Source organism: Tenrec ecaudatus, chromosome 5 (assembly GCF_050624435.1).
Source record: "Tenrec ecaudatus isolate mTenEca1 chromosome 5, mTenEca1.hap1, whole genome shotgun sequence".
NCBI classification, from domain to species: domain Eukaryota; kingdom Metazoa; phylum Chordata; class Mammalia; order Afrosoricida; family Tenrecidae; genus Tenrec; species Tenrec ecaudatus.
The window spans coordinates 3,805,291-3,830,864 of NC_134534.1; the positions used below are offsets into that span (position 1 = coordinate 3,805,291).

The 25,574-nt window shown below is 52.2% G+C and overlaps 1 protein-coding gene across 1 annotated transcript in view; it reads left to right on the forward strand.

Annotated features, from left to right (window-relative positions):
• The window catches only part of COL22A1 (collagen type XXII alpha 1 chain), a 200,348-nt gene that overhangs the window by 156,675 nt on the left and 18,099 nt on the right, over positions 1-25,574 (forward strand). The window contains exons 46-54 of the mRNA XM_075550530.1: positions 2,870-2,923; positions 3,851-3,904; positions 8,620-8,673; positions 12,869-12,922; positions 17,199-17,252; positions 19,835-19,888; positions 22,173-22,217; positions 23,050-23,103; positions 24,896-24,949. Coding sequence (XP_075406645.1) covers positions 2,870-2,923; positions 3,851-3,904; positions 8,620-8,673; positions 12,869-12,922; positions 17,199-17,252; positions 19,835-19,888; positions 22,173-22,217; positions 23,050-23,103; positions 24,896-24,949 — 477 coding nt within the window. The remainder of the gene's footprint in view (positions 1-2,869; positions 2,924-3,850; positions 3,905-8,619; positions 8,674-12,868; positions 12,923-17,198; positions 17,253-19,834; positions 19,889-22,172; positions 22,218-23,049; positions 23,104-24,895; positions 24,950-25,574) is intronic.

The window sequence follows — 25,574 nt, forward strand, 5'->3', positions numbered from 1 at the left end:
CCTGCTCTGGTCCAGGAGAACCCAGCACCTGAGGCAAAACTGTGCACAGTCACTGCAAGGTTGTTTGACTAAGGCTATTTCAGGTGAGCAGTTTCTTATCAGCTCAAGGTTTAAGGGCAAACAGCCTGGCTGGTGACCCCAACCCCATGGATCCAAAAACCCATATTCCAGAAGAATTAAAATGGGTTCATTACATCAGTCCACTTGTCTGCCAGCTTAGAGGTATTGGGGACTGAAGGTGGGCTGTGCCAGACCTCTTCGTGTCCTGTCAAATCCTGGGAACAGAGAGCTGCCTTGAACACGGTCCATAGAAATGAGCAGGCTTTCTGACGCCAGAGCCACTGCTTCTGACGTTAAAAGCCAGTGGGACAAGCCACCTAGTCTAGGGCAATAGCCATGATTGGAGCCAAGGCAGGGAGCGGTACCTGGCCGCTTGGTCTTCAGGGGGACAGGGCTGGATTAGGCTGCCAACCCTGGTTTTGACTAGCTATGTGATGCGATGTTGTGGTTATATGTTGGGCTCGTTGCAAGCGCAGCAGTTTGAAACCACCAGCTACTCCTTGGGAGAAAGACGTGACTTTCTGTAAAGGGTTACAGTCTCGGAATCCCAGAGGTAGTTTGACCCTGTCCCGCGGGGTCACTGTGAGTCACTAGGTACTCTATGACTGTGGGTCTGGGGGGTTTTGTTGTGACCTCAGGTCAATGACGGATCCTCTCAGATCTCTGATCTTTGGGGTCTTTATTGAGACACAGTGATCACTGTGCTCGCCCCCTAAGGTGATCTTCCTGGTGAACGGAGATACACCGAGGTAGGAGCTCCGCCGTGGGTCAGGGCAGATGTCGGCACACAATGGAATCAAGTGTGGGAAAGCTCCCGCATGGTGCTGGCACCGAGCAGCAGCCCAGCAATGCCGCCCTTCTCTCGGGCAGGAAGTGAGTCAGGCGTGGGGGTGGCTGCCGTGGAGGTCCTGCAGCTTCTGACATTTCCATTGTTGTGAGATGAGGGTGCCAACCACCCTAAGCCCAGACCAAGGTCTGGACATTTGAAAGGAGACCATTCACCTTTCAGGCAATTGTCCCAAATGTCAGGGCGTTCTGTCAGCTCTTTTCAGTGGGATCACAAAGCGGCCAGCGGACAGCCTGCTGGTTTCAGAGATTCAGAAAGGGTGGAAGCCGTCACATGTGAAAATGTTGGTGTAGATGACTTTCCCTTCGGTTTGCCCCTCTGAGGGATGTGAGGGGGTGCTCAGCAGGTATTGCTCACCTGCGCCCTCCCAGGTGTCCCATGGAGAGTTGGGTAGCCATCACTGAGCTGCAGGTGCGGCAGATCCCTCTGGAGCTGACCTGGACTGAGCTTGGCGTTTCAGTGCAAGTCAAGTGGCGTGGGGCTTCGCTGCTGGAACCTCCCTCAGGCTGACCTGCAGAGTCACGTCCTACCCTTGGGCAAATGAATGGGGCGCCCAGAGGAGACATGACTCGCTCAAATATTTACAGGTCCACACTGGCCATCCTGGAACCAGAAGCATGGCTGGCTCACTGCCAAGGGCTTATTTGTACTGCCCACCCCACCCCCCATCATTCTTTTGTAGGAGCTGCAATGCTGCTGTTTAAACACATTCCACTGAAAAGACATTTGTGGATGCAGTAAATGCTGAACCCAAATAGTTGGCAGATAGGATGTTGAAATATGTTACTTTCAGGGTTCAGCCATAAGAAATAGCTTTGGTGGGTTGTGCATCTTGCATGTTGTGAGGATGAGAAGAAAGGTGATGGTAGCAGAGTGCGGCCATGAAGGTGACAATGATGACAATGATGATGGGGCAGCAACGGTGCCCTTCATCCAATGATGATGTTAATGGCGTGGTGGTGACGACTGTGACGGCATTTGTGTTGATGATGTGGGTGACATTGATGGCTTGAACGATGGCGTGAACCAGGGTGATGATGCTGATGGGAACGGACGATTGCGGTAGCGTGGATGAAGTCGGTGGTGGAGGGAGTGTTCAGTGAAGACTGATTCTGAGGCTGTCACTAGTATGACAGCCCTTTCAGGTCATTGAATCACAAAGCCCAATGAGCTAGGTACGACGTTGGCTGTCTCCCTTTAAACGTTAGGAAACGAAGTATCGCAGCACCTTGCCCGAGAACACACAGTTGGCAAATGGCAGGGCTGTAGTTCAAATCCAAAATAATCAGATGCTCTTGTTGTTTCTTATTAATTTGGATGTGCATTATGATAACTTTCTGAGTGCTTTTTGTATCCTGAGGTGTACGTTTGGGGTTTTCCATGTATTGCTGGATTTCAGTCTCCTGACAGGTCAGGGGCAGCATCATTAACTCCCCTGTCTTACAGAGAGAGAAGTAATGTCCCAGATCTAATGACTCACCCATGGTCCACAGGGGCTAAGGGAGGGAGGAAGGAGCCTGAGCTCTGCAACAGTCTCCTGCTCAGCTCGCTGTGGAGTGTGGCCCATGACCCCCCCCCACATCCCAGCTTCTCCCTCTTCTTCACTGCAGCCCTGTTCTGCCAGCCCCCTAGGCCCTGCCTCACCTGCTCCCCATCTCACACCTACACAACCACTTCTCCTCCCAACTGACCATCCCTTCTCCAGGCAGGGCCTTCCAGGACCTTGAGCCATCCCTTACTAGAGGCCACAGGCCAATCTCGATTCAAGTCCCCCCGTGAGCAGAGCTCGGCCAGCCTCAGTGCCCAGGCAAGCCCCTCCCCCAGACCTGCCATTTCTATCCACCTGTTACCAACCAAAGAATGAGCGAGTGAGTGAATGAATGGTGAAAATGCTGTTTTGTAATGTCTCTTTAGTAAAACAACTTCTTCTTCTTTGTGTACATGTGTTTTTTCTCCCCCAAGGGAAGTAAAGGCGAGCACGGTGTCGACGGTGAGGTTGGACAGAAAGGTGACCAGGTAAAAACAACTTGCTGTATTATTCTGAACCATTCACGCCCAAAGGGCACCAGTATCCCAAGAGGGAGCACTCACGAGAGCATCTCCAGTGGCCTTTCTTGCTGCCCCCTGGCCTGTAGGAAGGACTCATAAAGGGCAGCATTTCCATGGTTTCCATTCTGCTATTTCTGGTCCACTGTCATCTGCCTCTCCTCCCCACCTCCCCCCGCCTCGGCCCCCTGCTTGTGTTTTCCAGTGACAGGGTCTGGAGGTGGAGGGGAGGGAAACCGTTCCAGTTGGGTGGTGGGTGGGTTGTGTGTGTGTGTGTGTGTGTGTGTGTGTGTGTTTATAACAGTTTGACACACATTTGAACTGCAACGTATATGATAGTCTGGCACATTCTGCATTCTACCATGGGCCCAAATCCTCTTTCTTCAAAGAAGAATGCTGTCGTTGTGCCAGTGCCATGACGTGGCCAATCCAACAGTTCCACTTGGGGACAGACAGGAGGAGGGCATGTATCTGTTTTGTGGTGGGACACCTCAAACCTAGAGGAAAAGTAGTCAGTACAAGGAACCTGGTGTCCCATCACCCAGCACAGGTCCTGCAGCTGTTAGGACCTCTCTGGTCTCCATGGAGATCCGTATACATCCTCACCACTCCCTCCTACCCTCCACCAGGGCCCCCAGGTTTTTATTTTATTTTTTTAAACCAATGGATCCACTGTCAGGGTCCATTCGTTTTTATTGATTTTCCAGGCATGCTCTCAACTTACTGAAGCACCAGCAATATCTTCTTACAAGATTCATTTATTCCCCACCCAACCGTGCTGGTCCATGGCACCAAGGTCGTCTGGGCTGCTCTGATCCAGCTGTTGTCACGGTGACCTTTGACCAACAGCAAACGCTTCCTATGCGTCCCTTGTAACCATTGCTTCCTGTTTCCCAGGGTCATCCTGGAATTCCAGGCTTCATGGGCCCCCCAGGGAACCCCGGGCCACCAGTAAGTAATGACATTTAACTTCAACCTCCTAATCCTTGACACATGACCCCTGTTCCATACTTACTGGCCGTGACGGCATCACCCTGAACCTACCTCTTCTTCAGCAGGTGGGCTGGAGTCTGCACACCCTTCGGAGGGCAGGTCCCGGGGGAGATGACTAGAGACGAGTCATCTTGGTGGGCCGGGTACGGAGAAGGCTGTTGGGACTTGCGGGTGCTGGCAGACATGGCAGTTTTCAGAGTGCTGCCGTAACAAAAACGCCGCACGGGGTGACCTTCAACCGCTGGGCTTTGTGTTCTCACAGTGACAAGGCTACAGGTCCAATTTTAGGACACTGGTTCTGGGGAAAGGCTTTCTTCCTGGGTCCACTCCAGGAAGGTCCTTTTCTCCAGCTTTGCTCGCCCTAGCACATATCCTGGACTTTTTGGTGACCTCCAGGTGTCAGGGATCTCCTGTGATCTGTGTCAATGCTGCTCTTCCTGGGTCTCAGTCCAGATCCAGGGGGACAGGGCTCCGGCACTACGGACTCATGGGCACGTGACAAAGAAAACCCTATTTCTGAGGGCAATGACACTCACGGGATTCTCACCCCTATTTCTGAGAGACATCCAGTCCGTCACAACCAGCGTGGCAGGCTTTTATATATTTTAACCAACTTGGAGGGTGAGGGGCCGGGGGCTGATGCCAGAGGGGAGGTGTCAAGCAAAGAGCGCGGAAGCAGCTTCCTCCCCTCTGTCAGAAGCTTACCCACAGTGAGAGTCATTGGGATTCCAAGAGGCCATGGGAACCAGGTTATCTGGATTGACCAGTGATTTGTGTCCCTTATTCCCATTTTAACAATTATTGTTATTACTTGTCTGATTATTTATCCTTACTTATTGTGGTGAATTAGTAATTATAGCAAGTGTTTATTATACCTTTGCTATTAATTTGTTTTATTCTATGTCACTTATCATATATTTGTATATTGAGCTATTTATTTATTTACCCATTTATTATCCATTGCCGCTTGTTGTCCTCATAACTACCAAATAACCATCGGCTATTACCCGGAGTTAGCCTTCCAACTTTTAACCAAAACATACCTTGAACTTTTCTTCAAGTCACACTGCTCACACATGCTGTCTTGACCATGTGCTCTTGTAAGGAAGGAGCTATGGGATGCTCATGACCTCTTGAAAAGTGCTGAAAAGCAAGGGTATTACTTTGAGGACTAGGGTGCACCTGACCCAGCCATGTTCTTTCCATCGCTCCACTGGCATTGACTCGGGAGGAGTGGAGGAGAACCCACGCATTGGAGGGCGGGTGCTGGGGAAGAAGAGCGCAAGGGTGACCCAGAAGAACACACGCATCTGTTCGGGAGGAGGACAGCCGGAGTGCTCCTTGGAAGCAACGATGGCAAGAGTTGTCCCATAGACTGTGGGTAGGTGACCAGGAGAGACCCGTCCCTGGAAAAGAATATTGTGCTTTGGAAAGCGGAGAGCAGTGAAAACGAGGAAGACCCTGGAAAGATGAACTGACAAGGTGGCCTCAAGCATGACAATTGGCACAGGACTGGGTTGTCCTAAGCTCGCTGTCACTATGAGCTGGCATGGACTTAGTGGCATTGAACTCCCGGGGTCACAGTGATGACAGCAACCTGAAAGGTTAGACGGGCTGCGTGGCAGACAGTGGTCTTGTTAGACTCACGGTGGAGGAATGACGTCGGGAAGGACGGTGACAGTAATCACACGATTCCAACAGTGAATCCAGGCACTGAGCAGACCGCGCAGAGGTCGTCCAGCCTGTGTCTATGTTCAACAGCCACAAAAATTAAGATCCAAAGCAAAAATTCATCAAAGAAACCCAAAACCAACATGGATATGCATCATTCTCCATGTAGCACGCTCCCCCCCCCCCTCGGATCCCCCTGCTGTCTCAGCTGGGTGTGGCCTTGGCATTGATGGTGTCATTGTCAGCATTGTCTCTCCCTCCAGCCCGGGCTAGTCATGGCTTAGTCCTTTGCTCCTTGTCTTGAGCGAATTGCTGTCCGGGTACCCATGTAGAGTAGTCATAGCAAAGGGTAGGGCTCCTCAGTGCCCTTGATCCAGCCCAGGGCGTATTCCTAGAGGTTTCTTATGGCTTCTCCATTCACCCAGGTCTCCCAATCCTTGCAGACAGAGGTTACCAATACTGGCAAAGAGACCACAGAGCAGAATCCAAAGCACCGTAGTAGATAGAGAGGACTCCCATTGGGATTTCTTCTTGGATCGTGAAGCTAAAGTGTATGGAAACAAATCATACCCTGCTTTTTTTATAACAACTCCTGGCTGCACGTGGTCCCTGTGTGTTACTCAGAACTAAGCCAGTGGTTTGAGCCCATCCCCTACTCGCCATGAAGCCAGGCGAGAGCTTGGAATCATGCTCTTCACGTCGTACTTGGCTTTTAGGGCAACACCCACACAGACCCATAACCACAGCATTATTAAAGCCCGGCTCATCTTCCTGAGAGCCTACCTTCCATCTTTGACAGACACCTGGTTTGCCTTCCCCCGGCACCCGAGCCGCAGACCTGGGCTGCTCACTTCCTTGTGGACTTCTTCGTCTAGACTTTTGTCTTGTCCAACTTCATCAAGTGAGCATCAGGGATTGTTTCTGCAGGGGCTCAGTGGGTTTGCTACAAACCCATTCCCCATGAAGTCATGAAATGCCGCAGCTCTTCGGAGATTCGCATTTTTGTGTACATTACTCTGAATTGTGTTGCTGCTCTCCCCTCTCTGCTTCCATAGCTTATGACCATCGGTGGAAGATCAACCCACACCCAGGGGAATAGGATGGGCCTCGGGGAGAAGCACTTCTGTTAAACAAGCAATGCCATTTGGGAGGAAACTCATTTCCTAACAAACAAGCAGAGCCCTGAACAGTTCATTTTGAATCATTCCCTATTGTGATGGCTGTACCTTCCCTGTGTAGTGCAATTGCCGCTGAAGTCTCTGAAAATGGATGGTCCCATCCCCAACCCCATTTGTTCCTAAGTTAGCATGTCTCTGATGCAGACAGAGCCCTGCCTTGGTCTCTTTGGGATGTGTCGTCACTTAGAACTGTGACAAGTGTAAGACGTGGCTCCTTCCTTGTTAGTCTCACGGCAGACCACGGATCAGAGGCCCAGAAGCAATCATCATCAGAAGCCAGCTTGTCCATCTCCATCTAATTACTGTTTTCCATTCCCTCCTGGATGAGCTTGGAACCGTTGTCTTATGGTCAGCCCTAGACTGATCATGGACTCCAGGGGTGGGCGTGGAGGTGGCCGCTGGTGCAGACCCAGCATCCAGATGCCGGAAACCATGCAAGAAACCTTGTCCATCTTGTCATTCATGCAGTACACATTGGCTACTTATTTTAAGCCAGGGTACCAGGGACTCCTCTCTTCCAGAGCTTACTCTCTGCCACCCTAGAATCAGCAGTCTTTCCCAGATATAAGTCATACCCTATCCTCAGGCTGTAGCAAAGCAAGGCATTTTATCCCAATGCAGCTCATCCCCGGAGTCCAGGATGCTGGAAGTCCTTGTCCAAGCAATGTCGAAGAATTTGCCTTTGAAGTGGACATAATGTTGCTCTGTTAGATTTGAACTAGACAGGCTGTTTCCCCTGGAGCTGGCTGCCCTGGTGAAGCCTGGGCCTAGGCTGTTTGTTAAACGTTACCTTCTGCTCCCTTGAAGGTGTATCTGAGGGTTGATTTCCTACCTTCTGCCTAGCGATGCTCCCTGAAATGTAGCAGCAAGTGCACGCTCTCGGGAGAGACACGGGCTGGGGCTGGGGGTGGGGCTGGGGCTGGGGCTGGGGCTGGGGGTGGGGGTGGGGCTGGGCTGGGGGTGGGGTGGTTGCAGGGAGACCAACTGACGTTTTGCTCCTTCCTAAAATGCTGTTCATTCCTCAGCAGCGGACAGCAGAGTCCTTCTTTGTAGTCTGTTGTTAGTCAGGAACCTCTGCAGAGACCTGCTCCCCCGGAGTGACCCTTCTGGCACTTGAAATACTGGTGACATTGATTCCAGCATAACAGTAACGCACAAGCCGCCGCAGTACAACAAACAAACAAACAGGTCTGTCTTGGCAGACAGCCAGCCAGAATCCTCACAAGGATGGCAAGACTTGGTCTTACTTCAGACATGATGTCAGGAGAGACCAGTCTCTGGAGGAGGGCAGCGTGAACGAGGACCACCTTGACAATATGGATGGACGCAGTGGCTGCAGCAGTGGGCTCCAACATATGAACCACCGTGAGGACATCGTAGGACTGAGCAGGACTGAGTCTGCTGTGACTGAACCGACCAGATGGCACCTAACAGCAAGAGCAGCAGCAGCAGCAACATAGTGCTGCTCTTCTTCCTACTTCCTGCTGCCCCCAGAGAAGATGGACCAGCCTGGAGGGGGGACGGGAGCCCAGTTGAGAGGACTATCTGTGGGCAGTGGGCAGGGGCCACAGAGGAGAGCATCTGTTGTTAGTTTGCCTTCAGGTCAGCTCTGAGACATGCTGGCCCCGTGTGTGCCCTGTAGCACTCCTCCATAGTGTTTCCAAGGGACTAAATGGGCAGCCCCTTCTCCCGAGGCACCACACGATCATTTCAGCTAGCTGTCGAGTTGTTCAAGGATCGCACCCCATGGGTGGCCCTCCTGGACCAGGAGGAGGATGCCGGTGACTTCTCTTGGCCAATAACTTCCTGCTTTGTGTCCCCTAGGGAGCAGATGGCATCGCAGGAGCTGCTGGGCCACCAGGAATCCAAGGACCCCCAGTAAGTCCTCCAGGCACGGGATCTGCTTTCACCCAGGGTGCAGGCTTTCTTAGAACCAGTCCCTTCCTGATGTCTCTGCCCAAATCACAGACTCTCCGTTTCTGTTTTCTACCAGCCTGGCAGGGAGGTGGCGGTAGGATTCTCTTTATGGTTGCCTCACTGATGAAGCTTTTTGCTCATCAGAGTTGCAGTCTCAGAAGCCCAGAGGGACAGCTCCACCCTGTCCTCTGGGGTCACGATGAGTCAGAATGGAATTGATGGCTGTGAGTTTCTGATTCTCAAAGCCCACGTCTGGATGACAGATTCGGGAGGTATATATTCCAGAATTCAGCTCACAGCCACCGATGTCAATGGGACCACAGGGTAGTTCCCTCTCTGCGTCTTACCTGACGAGCCCACCTTGAGTCTTGGCTGTGTGCCAGGCAGGAGGTTGCCACAGTTACTTTCTCTGCTCAGAAGTACAAGGTGAAGTTCAGAACAGGGAAACGCCTCATCATGGTCCCACGACCACAATGGCAGGGGCTGGCACTTGAATCCACCTCTTTAACAGAAAACCAAGACTTCTGTTCACTGTAGGAAGATGCCAGAAATCTTGGTTTCAGTGTCCAAAAGTAAAGGTTACCCCCAGCTCACCAGGCACGCTGCTAACAACTGAAACATGCGTGACACACACGGGGATCTATCTCCCACCATCAGGTCGATTGCTCCTGGGCACATCAGAGCTGCCCCACAGGGTCTCCTACAGGTCCCTGTGCTCCCTATGGAAGCGAACACCAGGTCTTGTTCAGGTGGAGGGCTGCTGGGGTTGAGACAGAGACCTTTCGTTCGATCAGCAGCTAGTGCTTTATCTATTCACCCCGAAGGCACCTTCCAAAGTCATATAAGTAGAGGAACTAATCTTCAGAATAATACCCCACTTTATCCATAACAAAGGTGGGGGCCAAAGCTACACTGTGTGACTCCAGGGTCACACGGAGAGGACATGCCAGGTCCAGGCACAAATCCTGGTCTATAGAAATCCCAGCCTAGAGTGCCCTGTCCTCGCCTCCGGGGACTCTGGAGTCCAGGGCATTTGAGAGGTCACCTGGTATCGCTTGTTCTTCTTCAGAAAGGCAGCCAGCGGCCAAGGGGAGCACATACTAGGTCGTACAGGAAATGACATCCACATGGGAGAAGAGGCAGTATGGAAGCCCAGGCTCTCCCTGCTAGTCCATCCCGACCCACTGTGTAGGATGGCTGGCTCGAGGGAAGGGAAGAGGTTGAGAATGAAACATTGCGGCCACATGGCTCTTTCCGTAACCATCATCTGGCCAGTCCTTTGCAAGCAGCCGGTTTAGAAGTCCCAGGGTGAATAGAATGTAATGCGTACTGCTGGCAGCTTTTCATTGATTTCTCAGACAACGAAAGGTTCCCCGATAAGAACCAATGGGCTGTTTTCCCGAGGAGGATGAATGTGGGGCCCAGAGGCAAAACCGTCAGACCTCAAGGAGCTAATTCCTATTCAATAAGCCAGCCATTCTGCCATGGGGCCGATGGTGAGCCAGGGGAGTGTTTGAACCCGTCCATGTTCCTGGTACTTGACCATCAACACCAAACCTGAAGAAAACGGGTGTCTTCCAGAGCCCTGGTAGTGTAACGGGTTAAGTGTTGGCCTGCTGACCACAAGGCCAGCAGTTTAAGACCACCAGGCATCCCATGGGAGAAAAAGCAGGCTTTCTACTTCCGGGGAGCTGACACCAAGGGCTCAAATGGAAAGAAATGTTTAGAAAAGGATGAGGGCAACATATGTACCAATGTGCTTGACACAGTGGATGTGTGGCTGGTTCGAAGAGCTGGCAGAGCCCCCAATAGAAAGATTCAAAAGGAAAAAAGAAAGAGTTACACTTGCAGAAACACCCAGGGGGCAGGTCCACCCTGTCCTGTGGGGTCCCTGTGGCTGATGGCAGCGAGGACTAGGAGCTTAAACAAACAACAGCAAACAGCAACAAGAAAGGAAACGTTGCTTTGAAATTAAGTGGTGAATAATAGTGATAAAGAAAAGATGCATGCAAAACTTTTTCATGGGAGCTTAAAGTCAAACAGGAAGAGGTGTTATTTTGACTTTGGGCCCCAGTCCTGGGAGAAGAGCACTGTATATCTCTGCGTTGCTCGTGGAAGCAGCGGTTTGTGTGGAGGAAGACATTGTGAAGCATTCTAGATGTACAGTGTTAGATTGCTAGGATACACCTGCTCAAACAGACATCGCGGACTTCACTGAGAGCAGCTGAGTTTGATAGTGAGTGGCTTGTCTTCGCCCTGTCTTTTCAGAGAGCTACCTTAATCTGCCCTAAATATGATCACTCCTTTATTGTTTTCCAGCCAAGTTTTATTGGGCGTCTAATGTATCATGGGAGAACCCTGGTGGCGCAGTGGTTAAGCACTCAGCTGCCAACTGTTCAGTCAGCGGTTCACTCCCACCTGCCAGTTTTGGAAACTGTGTGGGCCAGTTCCACTCAGTCCTATCGGGCGATCGTGCAGCCGTCCTGCTCTGAGCGACTGGGGTGCTCTGAGCTGCAGGTGGTGCACGGCCAACCCGATTGGTTTGGGTTTTAATAGCTAATTAAGCAGTGCAGTGCCCACAGCAGATAACAACAGGCACCTATAAGCATAGGAACAAACTGACTCCCAGCGAGTCCGTCACTCACCTGGTGGGACAGACAGACGACGGCGTGCTGCAGTGTGACTAGAAAGTACAGCCGTTTGGAGAGGAGGGAGGTGCAGGTTTCTCATGGGGGCAGGTCAGTGGAAGTGGGTTAAGCAATTGCTTATCTTTTAGCTCCCTAATGGAATCCGTTTTATAGAACAGAGCATGTGTCCATCTGAAATAAAGATCCGGTTTTGATTTTTTAAAAATAAAATGTTCTTCTAGGAAACCACATATCCCTCGACAAGGCTTTGTGTGGCATCGAGATTAGGACGGGGAACCTGGCCTCAGTCAGTACAGACCACAGTCGTGAGGAATTCTCAAACAAGTCCCCGTTGTTATTGGCTGCTTCCACGCCAGTTCTGATTCATAGTGGCCCTGTGGCCAACAGGACACAGCAGTGCCCTGGCCGAGCACACGACTCCTGCGAGATTGGGGCTCTTGGTGCAGCCACCTCATTCATCCATCTTGTTGAGAGCCTTCCTCTTCTTTCTTTTTAGAGCCCTCTCCTTTACCAACATGAGACACAGCACAACATTACAGTGCTCTTTGCGGTAGCCACGGTGACACTGTTGACCTCATGCTGGCCCAGCAGCTTTGGGTGACAGTGGAGTGTGTGTCTGAGGAACAAGTTGGAAAATGAAGTCTTAAATGATGTGACTTGCTAAGCACGGTTGTATAGAATATGGGGTCTAGTTCACACGGGGAAAGAGACACAAAGAAGTTTGATACCAGTGAAACTCTCCATCATGTGTGTACTCTGGCCAGCCCTGCACCTGTGTTGGCTCTGGGGCACACAGCACCTCCAGGTGTGCTTGTCTGTGCTGTGGGTGGGGAGGTGAGTCTCGGGGAGTCTCAGAGACAAAGTGCAGAGTTGGATCTGAGCCAGGTCTTTTGGATTCCAAAGCCCCGATCTCTTCTTCCCACAAGGCTTGCTTCTCCCCACTTCCCCGAGTCTATGGAATAGGGCCTGTCAATGAACCGGGGTGAACACACTCTGTCCTGGAGTGGGAAAATCCTGGCATGAGACGGGCTGCTTTGAGGAAACCTCATTTATACCAACGGTCTCATTCTCCACAGTCTCCAAGGGCAATGTAGCACTAAGTCGTGTCCTTCCAGATAGACCCTGCACAAATCATCTTTAGATGTGAAAACTGAAATCAGAAGGGCCCCCCCCCCCTGAGGTCCCCTTTGAACCAAATACTAGTTTATCTGAATAAATGGGGTAAGTCTACTCTGAGCATCATGCTCTTTTAAAGAATGGTCTGATCAAGGTCAAATTGACTGGACAACGTGAAAGGCCAGATGAGAAGCTTACCAGGTGTTGAGTCCAAGTTAGAGGTGATGGGCCATCTGGTGCAGGGCGGTGAGAATATTTGCCCCTTGAAGGAAGCTGTATGGGGAGAATGGGTCAGACTGGTGCACAACCAGTGTATGTTTTCACCAAAAATACTAACACACACAACGTGCTTCGGAAAGACTTCATGGTGTGTTTCTGTCTTGAATCTTTAGGGGAAAGAAGGCCCTCCAGGCCCCCAGGGCCCATCAGGATTACCAGGAATCCCAGTAAGTGACGGCAAAACAAAACAAAATTTGTTTTCTGAATTATACCCCAAAAAGCAGAAACAAAAACAAAAAGTCAAGTATATGGTTCTTGTTATTGAAGCAAATCATGGCCATTAGGGGAATGTGGTGTCTTACAGAGAACAGGAAGAAACACAAGCAGCTCGTTTCCCAGCCAAACCAACTCTGAGTCACACGGCCTTGCTCCGTGTGTGCTTTTGTCTTTGTCTGCTCATTTATATCGGATTTTTATCAGCCAGCACAGGGCTGAATAAGCTGCTGTGCAGATCTGAGTCGAGGGAATGGCCGAATGAATGACCACTGTGTCAGTGGTTGTCTTAGGCTGGGTTCTCTAATGAATAAAACAGGGTGAGACGTGTGTGTGTGTAAAGTTATATCAACAAAGCGGTTCATGTGGTGTAGAAGCAGACAAGCCTAAGCAGGTGCCCTGTCTGAGGTCAGCTAAGAGAGTAAATGCCTCCTGACTTGGGTAGCTGGAAGGGGCTGTTGAACCAAAGATCAGCAGGAAGAGGACTGGGTGGTGGCTGCAGAGATGAATGAATCTAAGGTTTACCAGTCAGTTGGCAGATGACTGACAACCCCCAGGATCAGCAGGCAGCATGGTAGTTTGCTGGCTTAAGTCCAAAAACCAGAGATCTGTGAGTCAGATGCAGAATCCAGACCTAGCAACAAGCAAGCAACCTTTCCCACAGCATCCACTTACATTGGAAGCAGGCCACATCCCCAAGGAGACACCACTTCAGAGCTAGGTCCTGAATAATAGCATTGTGTCTCACCTTGATCTTCTTATCCCTGAGTAGGGGCGCATAGCATATCCCATTTGGGACGTGGTTGCATTATGCTAGGCTACATCCAGGGGAATCACGGCGTCCGAACAGCCAAACCACTCGGAATCTGGCCCAGCCGGGTTGACGCAGAACCTTAACTATCACAGAGCTCAAGGGACAGACGGAGCCATCCGTGGTCCCAGCCCTCAAGGAGAAACCAAACAGAACCGCAAGCCACATTGACCTGTAGCATGATATACTTAAGATATGCTGGCTGGAGACAGGCTCAGCACCCAGACAGACCAGAGAGGAACCTAGATTATAGGTATGTGTCTAGGAGGGGGCAGGGGGGGTGTTGTTTATGCAGATCTGTATACTTATGCCAACTGGCTATAAGATAGGACTTCCTTCTTACTGCTTCATGTAGTGAGCGATGAAAGTCCCAGTGACGAGATGCCAATATTCATTGACCTTGCTGTTCCTTCTCATAAAGTAAAACAATTGGTCTCCCATTTACTGAGTGCCAAGGACAGGCTGGAGAGGCTCTCTGTGTGACGCAGGGTACAGGGGAAGCATATCATGTGCAGCCTCTGCACCCATAAGGGCCTCTCATTATTTTACATTGATTACCCCAAACCTGTTAGGCCTCGCTTTAGCAACGTGGATGCTGTGCGATTCAGACGTTGTGTGAGCACCCTATTTAAACCTTCCTGGGGCTCACCCCAAGTCGTTTCCATCTCAACTGCCACTGCTGCTGGAGACCGGAGGAACGGGTGGCTGCAGTGGTGGTCCAGAGGGTGGCACAAGGATGGAGCGATGGGGGGAAGGGACCAAGTGAGGAGGGCACAGAGTGCACCCAGCTGTGTCCACTGTCTGTCCCCAGGAGCAGCTCCAGACCCCTGCTGCCCCTGCTGTCCAGTTGCCCACTAGAAAAAGTCCAAGAACAACACCCCACCCCACCCCAGAGCTGTGTCCTCTGCCTCCTTGTAGCCCCACTCCCACTCCCCACCCCAGGGTCTAGTGGTGTGGGAATCTGGTTTGGAGTCTTTAGAAACATTGAGGAGGCACTGGTGCAGATGATAAATAAAAAGAAAAGGGGAAAAGGCTTTCTGGGACCACAGGGGTGTGTGTGTGTGTGTGTGTGTGTGTGTGTATCACCTGGTTAGACCTTACGCCACAGGAAATTTACTTATATTTGAAAATTTTTATTGTGAATTGGGTGACGGTTTACAGAGCAGACCATCTGAACCCACTCAGCAGTTCACGCACAGGCTGATTCAACTCAGCACCCTGCGCCGCACCTCGCCCACTGGGCTTTCTGTCTCCATCGCTTCTTCTTTCCTGACCCTGGTCACTTTGTCCCTCTCTGGTGGTTGATTCTAATACGGGCGTGACTGCAGCTCCAGAGCCAAGGGGTGACAAAGGGCCATGGTCTTGGGGGTCCTACTGGTGTCTAGTTGACCAGTCACTCTGGTTTCACACATCTGTCCATTTTCTAACCGCCACGACAACATGGTGAGCTACAGGGGTGAACCAGGCATGGAAGGGTCCCACTGGGAAGCCCTCCCCTACAACATGCTTGTGAGCACCCCCTTACTCAAAGGCCAGGCCCGGGCAAGCTAAGCACGAACAGACCCGCAGTTAGCCTTTCTCTCTGAATGTCTTCGGCTATTTGGTTGGTCCTAAGTGTCTCTGTGGAGCACTTACCCTTCTGGGTGACCCGAACACTGCCACCTGAGCTCCCTCCCCCACCCCGACCCCTGCCCACCCCAGACTGACCTTGATGGCTTCCCTTCTGGGCATTCCATATCATGGTACCAGGCTTCCCTTGCATCGGGGACATGGCAGCTGGAGGCCAAGTCTTAATGGAAGAGAAGACTGATCCAGGAGACCTCGCAAGCGGCATGGCTGGTTAGTGCAGGTTCATGCAGGGACCCCTGAAGAGGCCTTCACAGAGAACACATGGGGCCTGGGGACAGTGCCCTGGCTGGTCAGTACATCCAGGTCTCCGTCCACAACGGCATCCACCAGTGAGGGCAGAGGTGCTGCGGAGGACTAGCACCTCATTGCATCAGTGGCTGCTGCCACCATGGCCCTGGCACTGTGTATCCAGGGCTCTTTTGTGTACCCGAGCAAGCAGAAGCATCGACTGAGCCAGCTGGCACTTCCACAAGGCAGGTTGTGATCCCTGTGTAGGAGATGAGACACCGAGAAGCCGGGTGCTTCAGTGACTTCCCTGAATACAGGGCTGGCTAGTGGCAGGCAGACCTCCAACCTCACTGCCTAGACTCCTCTGTCACAGAACCTGTTCTTTCCTACCCCAGGATTCACACAAGTCAGTCCAGGAAGGGGTCCTACACCTTCCTGATGTCCCGACCATCCCTGATTGTCCTGTTTCAGAGAAGACACTGGGATCACTTAGATAAACATGAGGGTTAGAACCGCAGGCTCTTGAGCAGGGGCTGGGGAGCAGGGAGGCGGGGCCACAGCTTGGCTTCACAGCAGGAAACGCAGAATGCTCGCTGCCACCCATCACTCTGATCCAGACCCCCCACGCGCACTAGAAGAGCTGAGTCAGGTGCCTTGCTTCCCATTACCTGGTGCCCTCGTCTTCATCGGAACCCACCTGTCCCCTTCTCATCATCTGGCTCCACCCAGCAGGCCCACCCATGAGTTCCCACCCAGCTGGGTTTGCCCCCTGAGAACACCCATCAGGGCTTCTTCAGTCCCTTCAATCAAGTTGCTGACGCCACTTGTCATATTCCCAGGACTCGCCGGGCACAGACAACCGTAGAGTCCTGGCTACAATCTTGGTGTTGGACCAAACCAGGGCATGGAGGCTGGACACCAGATCTCCTGTCTGTGAAAAGGCCTTCCTAGCAGTTAGCCCTACCCACCTCTCTGTATCCAGGGAGAAAGACGCGTTGAATCTGCTGTGTTTCCCTCTAGCACAGCGGTTCTCAACCTGTGGGTCGAACGACCCTTTCACAGGGGTCACCTGAGGCCATCGGAAAACACATATTTCCAATGATTTTAGGAACTGAGACACCGCTCCTCTATTATCTCCAGGCAGGCAGGTCCGCCCACGTGCAGATGTGCCTACATAGGAGAACCCAGCATGAAGACTGTTACCCATGCTGCACCATGCTTCAAAACAAAATTTCATTTATTTGTCATTAGAAGTAAATATTTTACAACATATAATGATATATTGTTTTTGTAATTAATCACTATGCCTTCATTATGTTCAGTTTTTAACAATGAGAATACATCCTGCATATCAGACAGTTACATGATGATTCATAACAGTGGCAAAATGATGATTCATAACAGTAGCAAAAGTGATGAAGTAGCAATGAAAATAATGCTATGGTTGGGGGTCCCCACCACCTGAGGAACTGCATGAGAGGGTGGCGGCGTGAGGAAGGTTGAGAACCGCTGCTCTGGCACATCATCGTTGACCTGGCCACCCAATTGAGTTTCTTTTACAGGGAGAAGAAGGCAAAGAGGGCAGAGATGGGAAGCCGGGCCCCCCTGGAGAGCCAGTAAGTGACCGTTCTCCTGCCTTATTGTTACCTCAATCCCAAACAATCATTGCTCAGTCACGTGCTGAGCGGAATTGTGAGCTAAACCCAATGAAAGTCTCTTTTATCCATTTCTCCCAGTGACCCTATAAGGTAAGCATTGCTGTCTCCATGGTATAGCTGAGGAAAACTGAGTGTCAGTGACGTGGTGAGCCTAAAGTCCCCTGCTGGGCTGGTGGCCAAGATGGCCCGGAGCCCAGGTCTCCTGTAACTCCCTCCACATTGACTCTGGGAGGGGAGACAGGCACTGCCCGCCAGATGGGCACTGCCTGGAGGGGACGTCTGCTGTCTGGAAGGACTCTTGCTGCTGCTGAGCCAGTGTGACCCGTGGCGTCCCCACGCACAGAGCGATGAGACTCACCATTCCCAGGCTGAGTGGCGATGGGCCTGTTGTGGCCCATAGGGGTTCCACACGCTGATATTAGAAGTAGATTACCAGGCCTTTCTTCTTAGCCCATCTCAGCTCTGCTGAAACCTGGGCAGCCTCCCAGCCCCAAGCTGGCTTCCGTGGGCTGCCGGGCACTAGCTGTGCAGGAGGTGCGTTGGCTGAGAGTGTAACTGGGTCCCGCATGCCAAAGGCCAAAACTCGACCCCTGACCCACCACTGTCCGCATGTCTGAGCCTATCACCTTCACTGAGAACCTGCACTTCACCGACAGCTGCAGGTGTGGTGACTTTCCAGTTTTCCACTCTGACATTAAACAATGCATTTTGGTCCAATCAATTCTGCCGCTTAGAGACCATAGAGGACCAAGCAGAACTGTGCAGAGTGGGCTCTCTGAGCCCCTGCCCTCTGCCTGGGAGCAGATTGCCCCCTCGGTCTCCATGGGTGGTGGGTGGGCTCTCATGGTGAACCTTTCAGCAAGCAGCCCGCCAAGTAAGCCATTTCGCCACCAGGGCTCCCTTGCTGTGACATAAACCTTTCACCTTTTCATTATCAAATGAGCAAACGCACTACCAATTGCACATCCTGACCACGTGCTCAGGATGAAGCACCCGTGGCCCCAGAGCCTCCCATGACCTTGAGGTTATCCGACTCAAAGGGACCCTATAGAACAGGGTAGACCTGCCCCCTGTGAGTTTCTGAGACTCTGTACGGGAGTAGAAAGCCAATCTTTCTCCCATGAAGTGGCTGGTGGTTTCAAACTTCGAACCTTGTAGATCACAGTCCACTGCATAACTGCTAACCCTCCCTGAGGGCTCCTTTCACACAGGGTGAGAAGAATGGGGCCAATTTGCCAGCCTTTCTGGGAGATCCCGTGAGGTCGCACATTGGTTCCATGCCTCCCGCTCCTCCGTTGATGGCCTTCGGTGACTTTGTTTTCCCAGAGTCCCCAGCTATAACTCCCGGCGAGGTCAGAACCACGGAGTGTGAGATTGCATAAAATGTTTCTGCAGCGAGGTTTATGTTCCATTTAATATGTTTGGTTGTAAATGATTGTGACTCATGCTGCATCGTATGCGACTCACCAGGGGGCCCCTGTCTCCATCATCTTACTCTGGTTGCCGGATGCTAAGACCTGAGTCCCTGCGAAGAGGACGAAGAGCAGAGAGTGCCCCCAGCAGCCCAGTGTCCTGCAAGCTCCTGCCGAGCCGTGCTGCTGCAGGCTGTGGGCGAGTGGCACCTGGCCTGGTGGGAATGCAGAGCGTGGGAGGGAAAATAGTCTCCCTGCCCTGGGCCACACCGCCTCAGTGCACACCACGTGCTTCCTCACTTGCCCCAGGGTGGCCCCCATGGGGCCCTTATGGCGTGCGGGCACCAGTCCTGTGCCATACCAGGAAACGCAGGCCAGGGGGAGAAGTCATCTGCGACTTGCTCGTCCTGTAGTCTACTGGGCATGCGTGCAGTGGCCGTCACCAGCATCATCATTCAGATCCATCGAGTCTTGCCCAGTCTTTCTTGCTTAGTGCCCAGCTTTGGTGTGCAGAGGAGGTGGTTCGAAATGCCATGACTTGGGGTAGATGTCCCTTCGTTCTCAAAGTGCCATCTTTGCTGTTTAAACTTCCCAGAGGTCTTGAGTGGCACATGGGCCCCATGCAATGCTTCACTTGTTTTCTTTCTTTCTTTCTTTTTTTCCTAAGAATTTGTTTCCCAACAGTTTTATGGGCAAGTAATTTATATATCCTATAATTCGATAGTTCCATCATTCAATCATATCAAGAATTATACACTCCCTCCTACATCAATTTTTAGAACATTCCCCCTCCCATGGTTCAATGGCCTCTAAGATGGGCTGTCCAATCACAACCCAATCTAGTGCTCCCTCCCTCCTCCTGTCTTCACCAGTGACTCCTGAGATCTCCTGACCCTGCCCTCACTTGGTTTCTTGATTTCAGTTTTTATGACTGCTGATTGTGGATCCCAGTAACATGAACCCCACTGCCACTCAGATCTCAAATATACAGTGATAATTTGTGCAGGCAAACCTGGACCAGATTGCCAGAGGCCGGGGGCTGGGCAAAGACAGGCTGATAGAGATGCCATGATATGAAACCCCAAATCCTAATAAACTGTCCCCATCTCTCTTGTTCTTTACTCTCAGGGCAAAGCTGGAGAGCCCGGTCTGCAAGGAGCAGAGGGAGCACGAGGCCTGCCTGTAAGCCCTGAACCTGTGTGTGAGTGCATGCGTATACATGAGAGTATGCGTGTATGTGTGTGTGTGCACGAGGAAAAGTGTGTGGAGGTGGGGTGGAGGTGGTGGTGGATGGCATGTGACTTGGCAGCCACGTGGCTCATGCCCTGATGGGCCATGCTCATCCACACTGAGAAGTTCTCTCCTACCCAGGACAGTGGTGTCCTGAGGAACAAGCCCAGTTACTTTCCATAAAAATCTTGCTGCTGTGGAATCAATGCTGACTCAGAGCACCTGCCCCCTATGCCCACCCCCGTGGTTTCTGAGATCGTGACTGTTTACCAGGGAGCTGCTGATGGTTTTGAACTGCCCACCATACTGATCGCAACGCAACTTGTAACCACTACACCACCTTACCAAGCTGGGAGTAAAACGTGTTCTCGGATTGCGGCTATTATTACCCGTTGTTCTCAGTGGGTTTTGCTGTGATCTTATTTATTGTTTTTCTACTGGGCTCGGTCTGGACGATGGAGCCAAACACGAGCGTTTTCATTTGAGGGTGCGACATTGTCGAGAGCTGGAATTTGCCTCCCTCCGTGGCTACAAGTGCTCTGTGCCCACTGCACGGTCATGAAAGGGATGGTGGCGAGCACTTTAAGGAAAGGAGCTAGAAGTGTGGTCTGGGGAAGAAAGTCAAGTGCACACAGTTACATAACCCAGGGTGAATCTCTGTCTGCCTCCTGGGATCCTTTCCCCCAATCCTTTCCTCTGCGTCTGAAGTCCCACTCTGTGCATCCACGTCCTCATCGACTCTGGAGCTACTGCGCATAGACACGTGCACACTTCTTAGCCCCCTCATGAAGATGAGCACTCGCCATTGATGTATTTTAGACTTTGTCTTTTCCTTTTGCTAAGGGCCTTACTCCTCCGTAACTTCAACATCAATTATGCAATTCCCAAAATTGCTTTTTTTTAAAGGGGAAAATGTACCATTTTGATGAAAGTCCCCCAATCCAATTATCTGAGTAGAAACAACATCTTCCAAAAGAAAGTTCTATTTCCTTCATGCTGTTTTTCAGAAAATCAATACATCACATGGCAAGTGTCCAGTATGGAGGAGACAAAATGCAAAAATCAATGTCCTTTTTGCCCCACTCCACCCCCTCATCTTGCTTTTCACCAGCGGAAACCTACAAATGGGCAGCATCATTCCTGCTGGGGCTCTGAACACAGGAGCTGGTGGTCAGCCCTTCTAAGGTGGTTCCTAGCGGATGGGTGGGAGGAAGATACCTGTCAGAGAAGCCAACTTATTCATGATGGAACCACCTCAAGACCCACCTCTCCTCAGGGAGCTCTAAGGAGACCTGCCCTCTGTGCGTGCTGAGGCTGGGGACCAAGTGAGCCCAAAGTGTGGCTGGGGAAGCTTTGAAGAATAGCTCAGGGTTTGAGTTGAACAAACAGGGCTTCAGCTTTCATTTCCTTGTATACTCACATCACCACACCTTAATAGGGCACCTCAGGCCCCTCTGCTTTCCTCTTCTGTGAAACAATGATTGGTCGCTCCAAGTTATGTCTAGAGGTTGGAAAGATTAACAGAGATGCTCAGCCACATAAAGCCCCTGCTGGGTGCCTGGTGCATTGTATGTGCTACATCTGTCTGCACTTTCACCATGCTTTCACAGGAGAACACAGAGGGTAGCGGGCTCAGGGCTCGCTGGTTTGGAGGGTGTTGGAAGGATGGATGCTCTATCTGGGCATCTCAGGGAACAAATCCCTGAGATGGGTGGGGCAAGGCTAGCACTCTGGCCCTAGGTGAGGATCCCTGGACTGGCGTGAACTTGGGGTGCTGGGTGGGGCTAGTCATGGTGACAGGAACAAGGGGGTTGTCCAATGGCCTCATTCCAGAGGAAGGCAGTGTTGTCCCAAGGACTCACCTGACTCAGGTGTCTGCCCTGCAGGAGCTAGGCAGGGGGTCCCAGCACCGTGTTGTGAGGCCAGTAGGGCAGGAAAAGCTGGAGCTCACTCACTGCAGGGCGTGGCCCCAGCACGCTGCCACCTTTGGGTTCAGCTTTGCAGGCAGAGAGAACTGAGAGGAAGGCTCTGTGTTGATTGGTCATCGCCTCCTTGACCTCGAGCTTGTCACAAAGTAGATGCTTGAATGCGTTACTCCTTGGTGGCTCAAGAGGGGACTGCAGAAGAGCCGCTGGGAGGCAAGGGACTGACTCAGTGGGTCCACTATCCCCAGTGCCCATCCTCGGTGCCGTCTGACATGCTCTTTGGTGAACTAACTCCTTCCTCCTTCTTCCAGGGCTTCAAGGGACCCACAGGCGATCCTGGTGCACCTGGTCCCCGGGTAGGTGGACACCCTGCCCTGAAGGTCATCCCAGGTGACACTGAGCTGGCAAGGACCTGTATTCTGCAGCTAGTGAAGCACCTCGTTACTGAGGAGCATGCCCTGGTGCAGTGGGCATAGTGGGCATGATGGAGCACCAGGCCCTTTCTCAGTCTGGTTCTTCTAGAATACTCTTCTGACCACTCTGCGTTGATAAAAATTCATGTGGCCAAATCAGAATGGTGCTAGGTGTGATCTTCACCGGCTGTGTGAGACGGGGCGATGTCGAGTCCTGTGAATCAAGACGTGTTGACCAGCTTAGTGTCTTTCCACAGGAACAAGCAGGCTGGCTGGGTGGCTAGCTGGGTGGCTGGATGGCTGCGGGAATCCGGAACCAATGGGTTTCCCGAGGTCTCAGAGCTTGTACTGGGCATGCTACGCTGTTCTAGTGTCCTGAGATTGACTTCTCATCTTTAAAGTGCTTCTGTCTCTTCCAAATGTCTCAAGCAGAAGGGCCAGCGTGGTCTGTCAGCTCTTGGCCATGCTCTGACAAGAAAGCGGAAAATTAGGGAGGGTCATGAACATCGGGAGAAGAGGAGTCTAGTCCTTGGATGGTAGTCTTTCCCACGTGGCTTAGACAAGAGTGTTGCCCAAACTTTAGGTACACACAGCCCCAATAGGGCCAGGACACTGCCCTCCAGTGGGAGGCTGACCTGCCCTCCATTCCCTTTGTAGACGGCCCCTCTGGATCTGTGCCCTCCCAGGCCCTCAGGAATCCCTGCACCTGTGTGAGCACATACCCAGCACCCCCCTCCCTAAGAGTCAGCTCTTTGTTTCTCTCTCCCTCTTCTAGGGCGAGCCTGGTGCTCTGGGTCCAGCCGGCCGGGAAGGCTCCCCAGGAAAAGATGTAAGTGTGGGTGTACCATGGAGCTGGGCTTGAGGGAGGTGGGGTACAAAGAGGTGTGCATCATTGAGGGATCAATGAGACCCCCAGAAATGGAATCACAAGGACAACACAAGGCTTTCTGAACCAATTGTCCTCTGTCTCTTATGGGCACCAACCAAAGAGTAGTTGGTTCTGTGTCTTAAATGAACTTCACCAGCCTCTCAGAGTGAACCTGAGCCCTGCACCAGCACCGTTACCCACACCTCCTCGCTGTGCAGAAAATAGGCTGGTCCCTGCTCTCATCTTCAACTGGTCATTGGGTCTGGGCAGGGCCTGGACACATTGGTGCAGATGGAAACAATGAGCCCCAGGGGGAGACAGGGGGCTTTCTTGTGGTCACACAGAGAATTGGGGAGCAAAAGGGGATGTGTCTAGAGCAAGGGTCTGCCAGGTCTACAGCCTCTCAGGATAGTCTTCACCATTCTCCCCCTCACACCAGTGGGTGTGCAAGGTCATCAGCAGGAGTGGACACAGCTGGGCCCCTTGGACTTGGACTTGTTTAGGAGTGTGGCTTCAGGGTCCTGAGGTCTAACAGGGCCTCATGCCCACCCCTTTACCTCCTGCAGGCCCCGCCCTGAAACAGGTCCCTTTCTTCCGGTGCCCCATACGGCCCCACAGCAGAGGCGTGGGCTCACCTGCTCTCATGAGTGGATGGACCAGGAAAGGGTCTTAGAAGGGATCAAACATCACCAATGTGGTTTTTCTCAACAGTTTTGAACAATGAATCAATGCATGCAACCACAGGACCTGTGGCTAAAAGAGACCAGCTGTGTTCACCCAGGGGTCCATTTCTCCCGGGCCCACAGGGCACCTATGAGTGCTGAAGGACAGTGGACTGGGCAGTTCTAGTCCAGTCCACTCTGCTGCATAGAAAACCAGAAACTCAAACCAGTCGCCTGTGAGTCGATCCCAGATCGTGGGGTGACCTCACGTGTGTCACAGTGGAACTGTGCTTGTTGGTTTCAAATGCTTTTATTTTATTTTAATTTTCTCCCAAGGGACCTCTGGGAGCTGCCAACCCCCATCCTTCTGGTTAGCAGCCCCAGTGTGTTACCCGTGTGTACCATCCAAGAACAGGAACGTAAAGAGATTCCCAGACGGGGATATGGCTGGTGCCACCCCACACGTCAGGGGGCAGACTTGGGGCAGGGACCTAGAATGCTATGTTAATGTGATTCGTTTCTTTATATGGATCCATTTCATAGGTCCCTTTGCAGCTCCCGTGCGTAGGGACATAGCCAGGCTTCTGTTTGTTGGTTGGTCCATCCTGTGGGCAGACTATGGGCATCTCATGAGGCTGGCTGTAAGAGTAAGCACAGTGGCCGTGAGGAGCCTACCGGACTTTGCAAGCAGGAGGGAGCTGTACACCAGGGAGCGCGCACTTCCCTTAGCAAGAAGACCCAGGCATGTGTGGCTCCAGGTGGGCACCTCGCTGTGAACCAGGAAGGATTTAAGGAGCTGCTCTCCACTGGGTATGTCCATTGGATTAAGAAGGAACCCCCTGACTCCCACGGGGCCAGGTGGGATGTGTCTACACAAGTAAAGCAATGAAAGCACACCCCAACATTTTCCTGCGTTTGCTCTTGCTGTGGATCAGTCAGAATCACGGGCCACTAGTGGTCCCGAACTTTGGACCCCTGTTGGGTGCTTCACCTGGTGGAGTTGCTGATGCCTGCTGCACTTCTGGAAGCCGTGCTGATGGGTCTTCCTGCAGAGGCTCTGTGACAGCATGACTTCTCTCTGTTTGTTCCAGGGGGATGCCGGACCCACCGGGCCCCAGGGCCCCCGAGGACTGAGGGGCCCTCCGGTGAGTTTTGCTTGGAGGCTATTTCATCCCGTGATTCTCTGGGGCCTGTCATCGTGGCTGATGTGTGATGAGGCTCTGTGTGGCTGAAATGGCAAGAGGTCATAGCAACCCACAAACTGCCACTTGCCTGTGATGGCCTGAGGGTCCTCCCACACGCCTGTCCCTTTTCTGGGGTCCCTCTCCACACTAGGAACAGCAAAAAGCACCATCCAGCCTGGTGGTCTCATGGGCCCTCCCCAGGGCCTAACTCTAGCTTTCAACCACTGCTCTCAAGTTGGCACCAGCTCCCAGCGATGCTGCCCGAGTCAGGGTGGAACTTGGCTCCACTGGGGAAGAGGTTGTAGCGGCCCCAGCAGGGCAATAGCTGGTACTTGTGGTCACAATGCACATAGGTCCCATCTGGAAATGTCCTTTTTAGCTTTAGAGACTGGCAGCACCCTGAGACCATGGCTAGTTCCTACCCTTAGTGTTTGCTACCGAACTCACCCCTGGGGCCCAACTTTCGGCTCAACAACACAGGCCTGTGAGGTGAACAGGGAATCTTGGTTCTGGAGTGGTTACGAACTGTACTGCTAACTGCACAGTCAGTGGGTTGAAACCCCCAGCAGCTTCTTGGGAGAGAGCC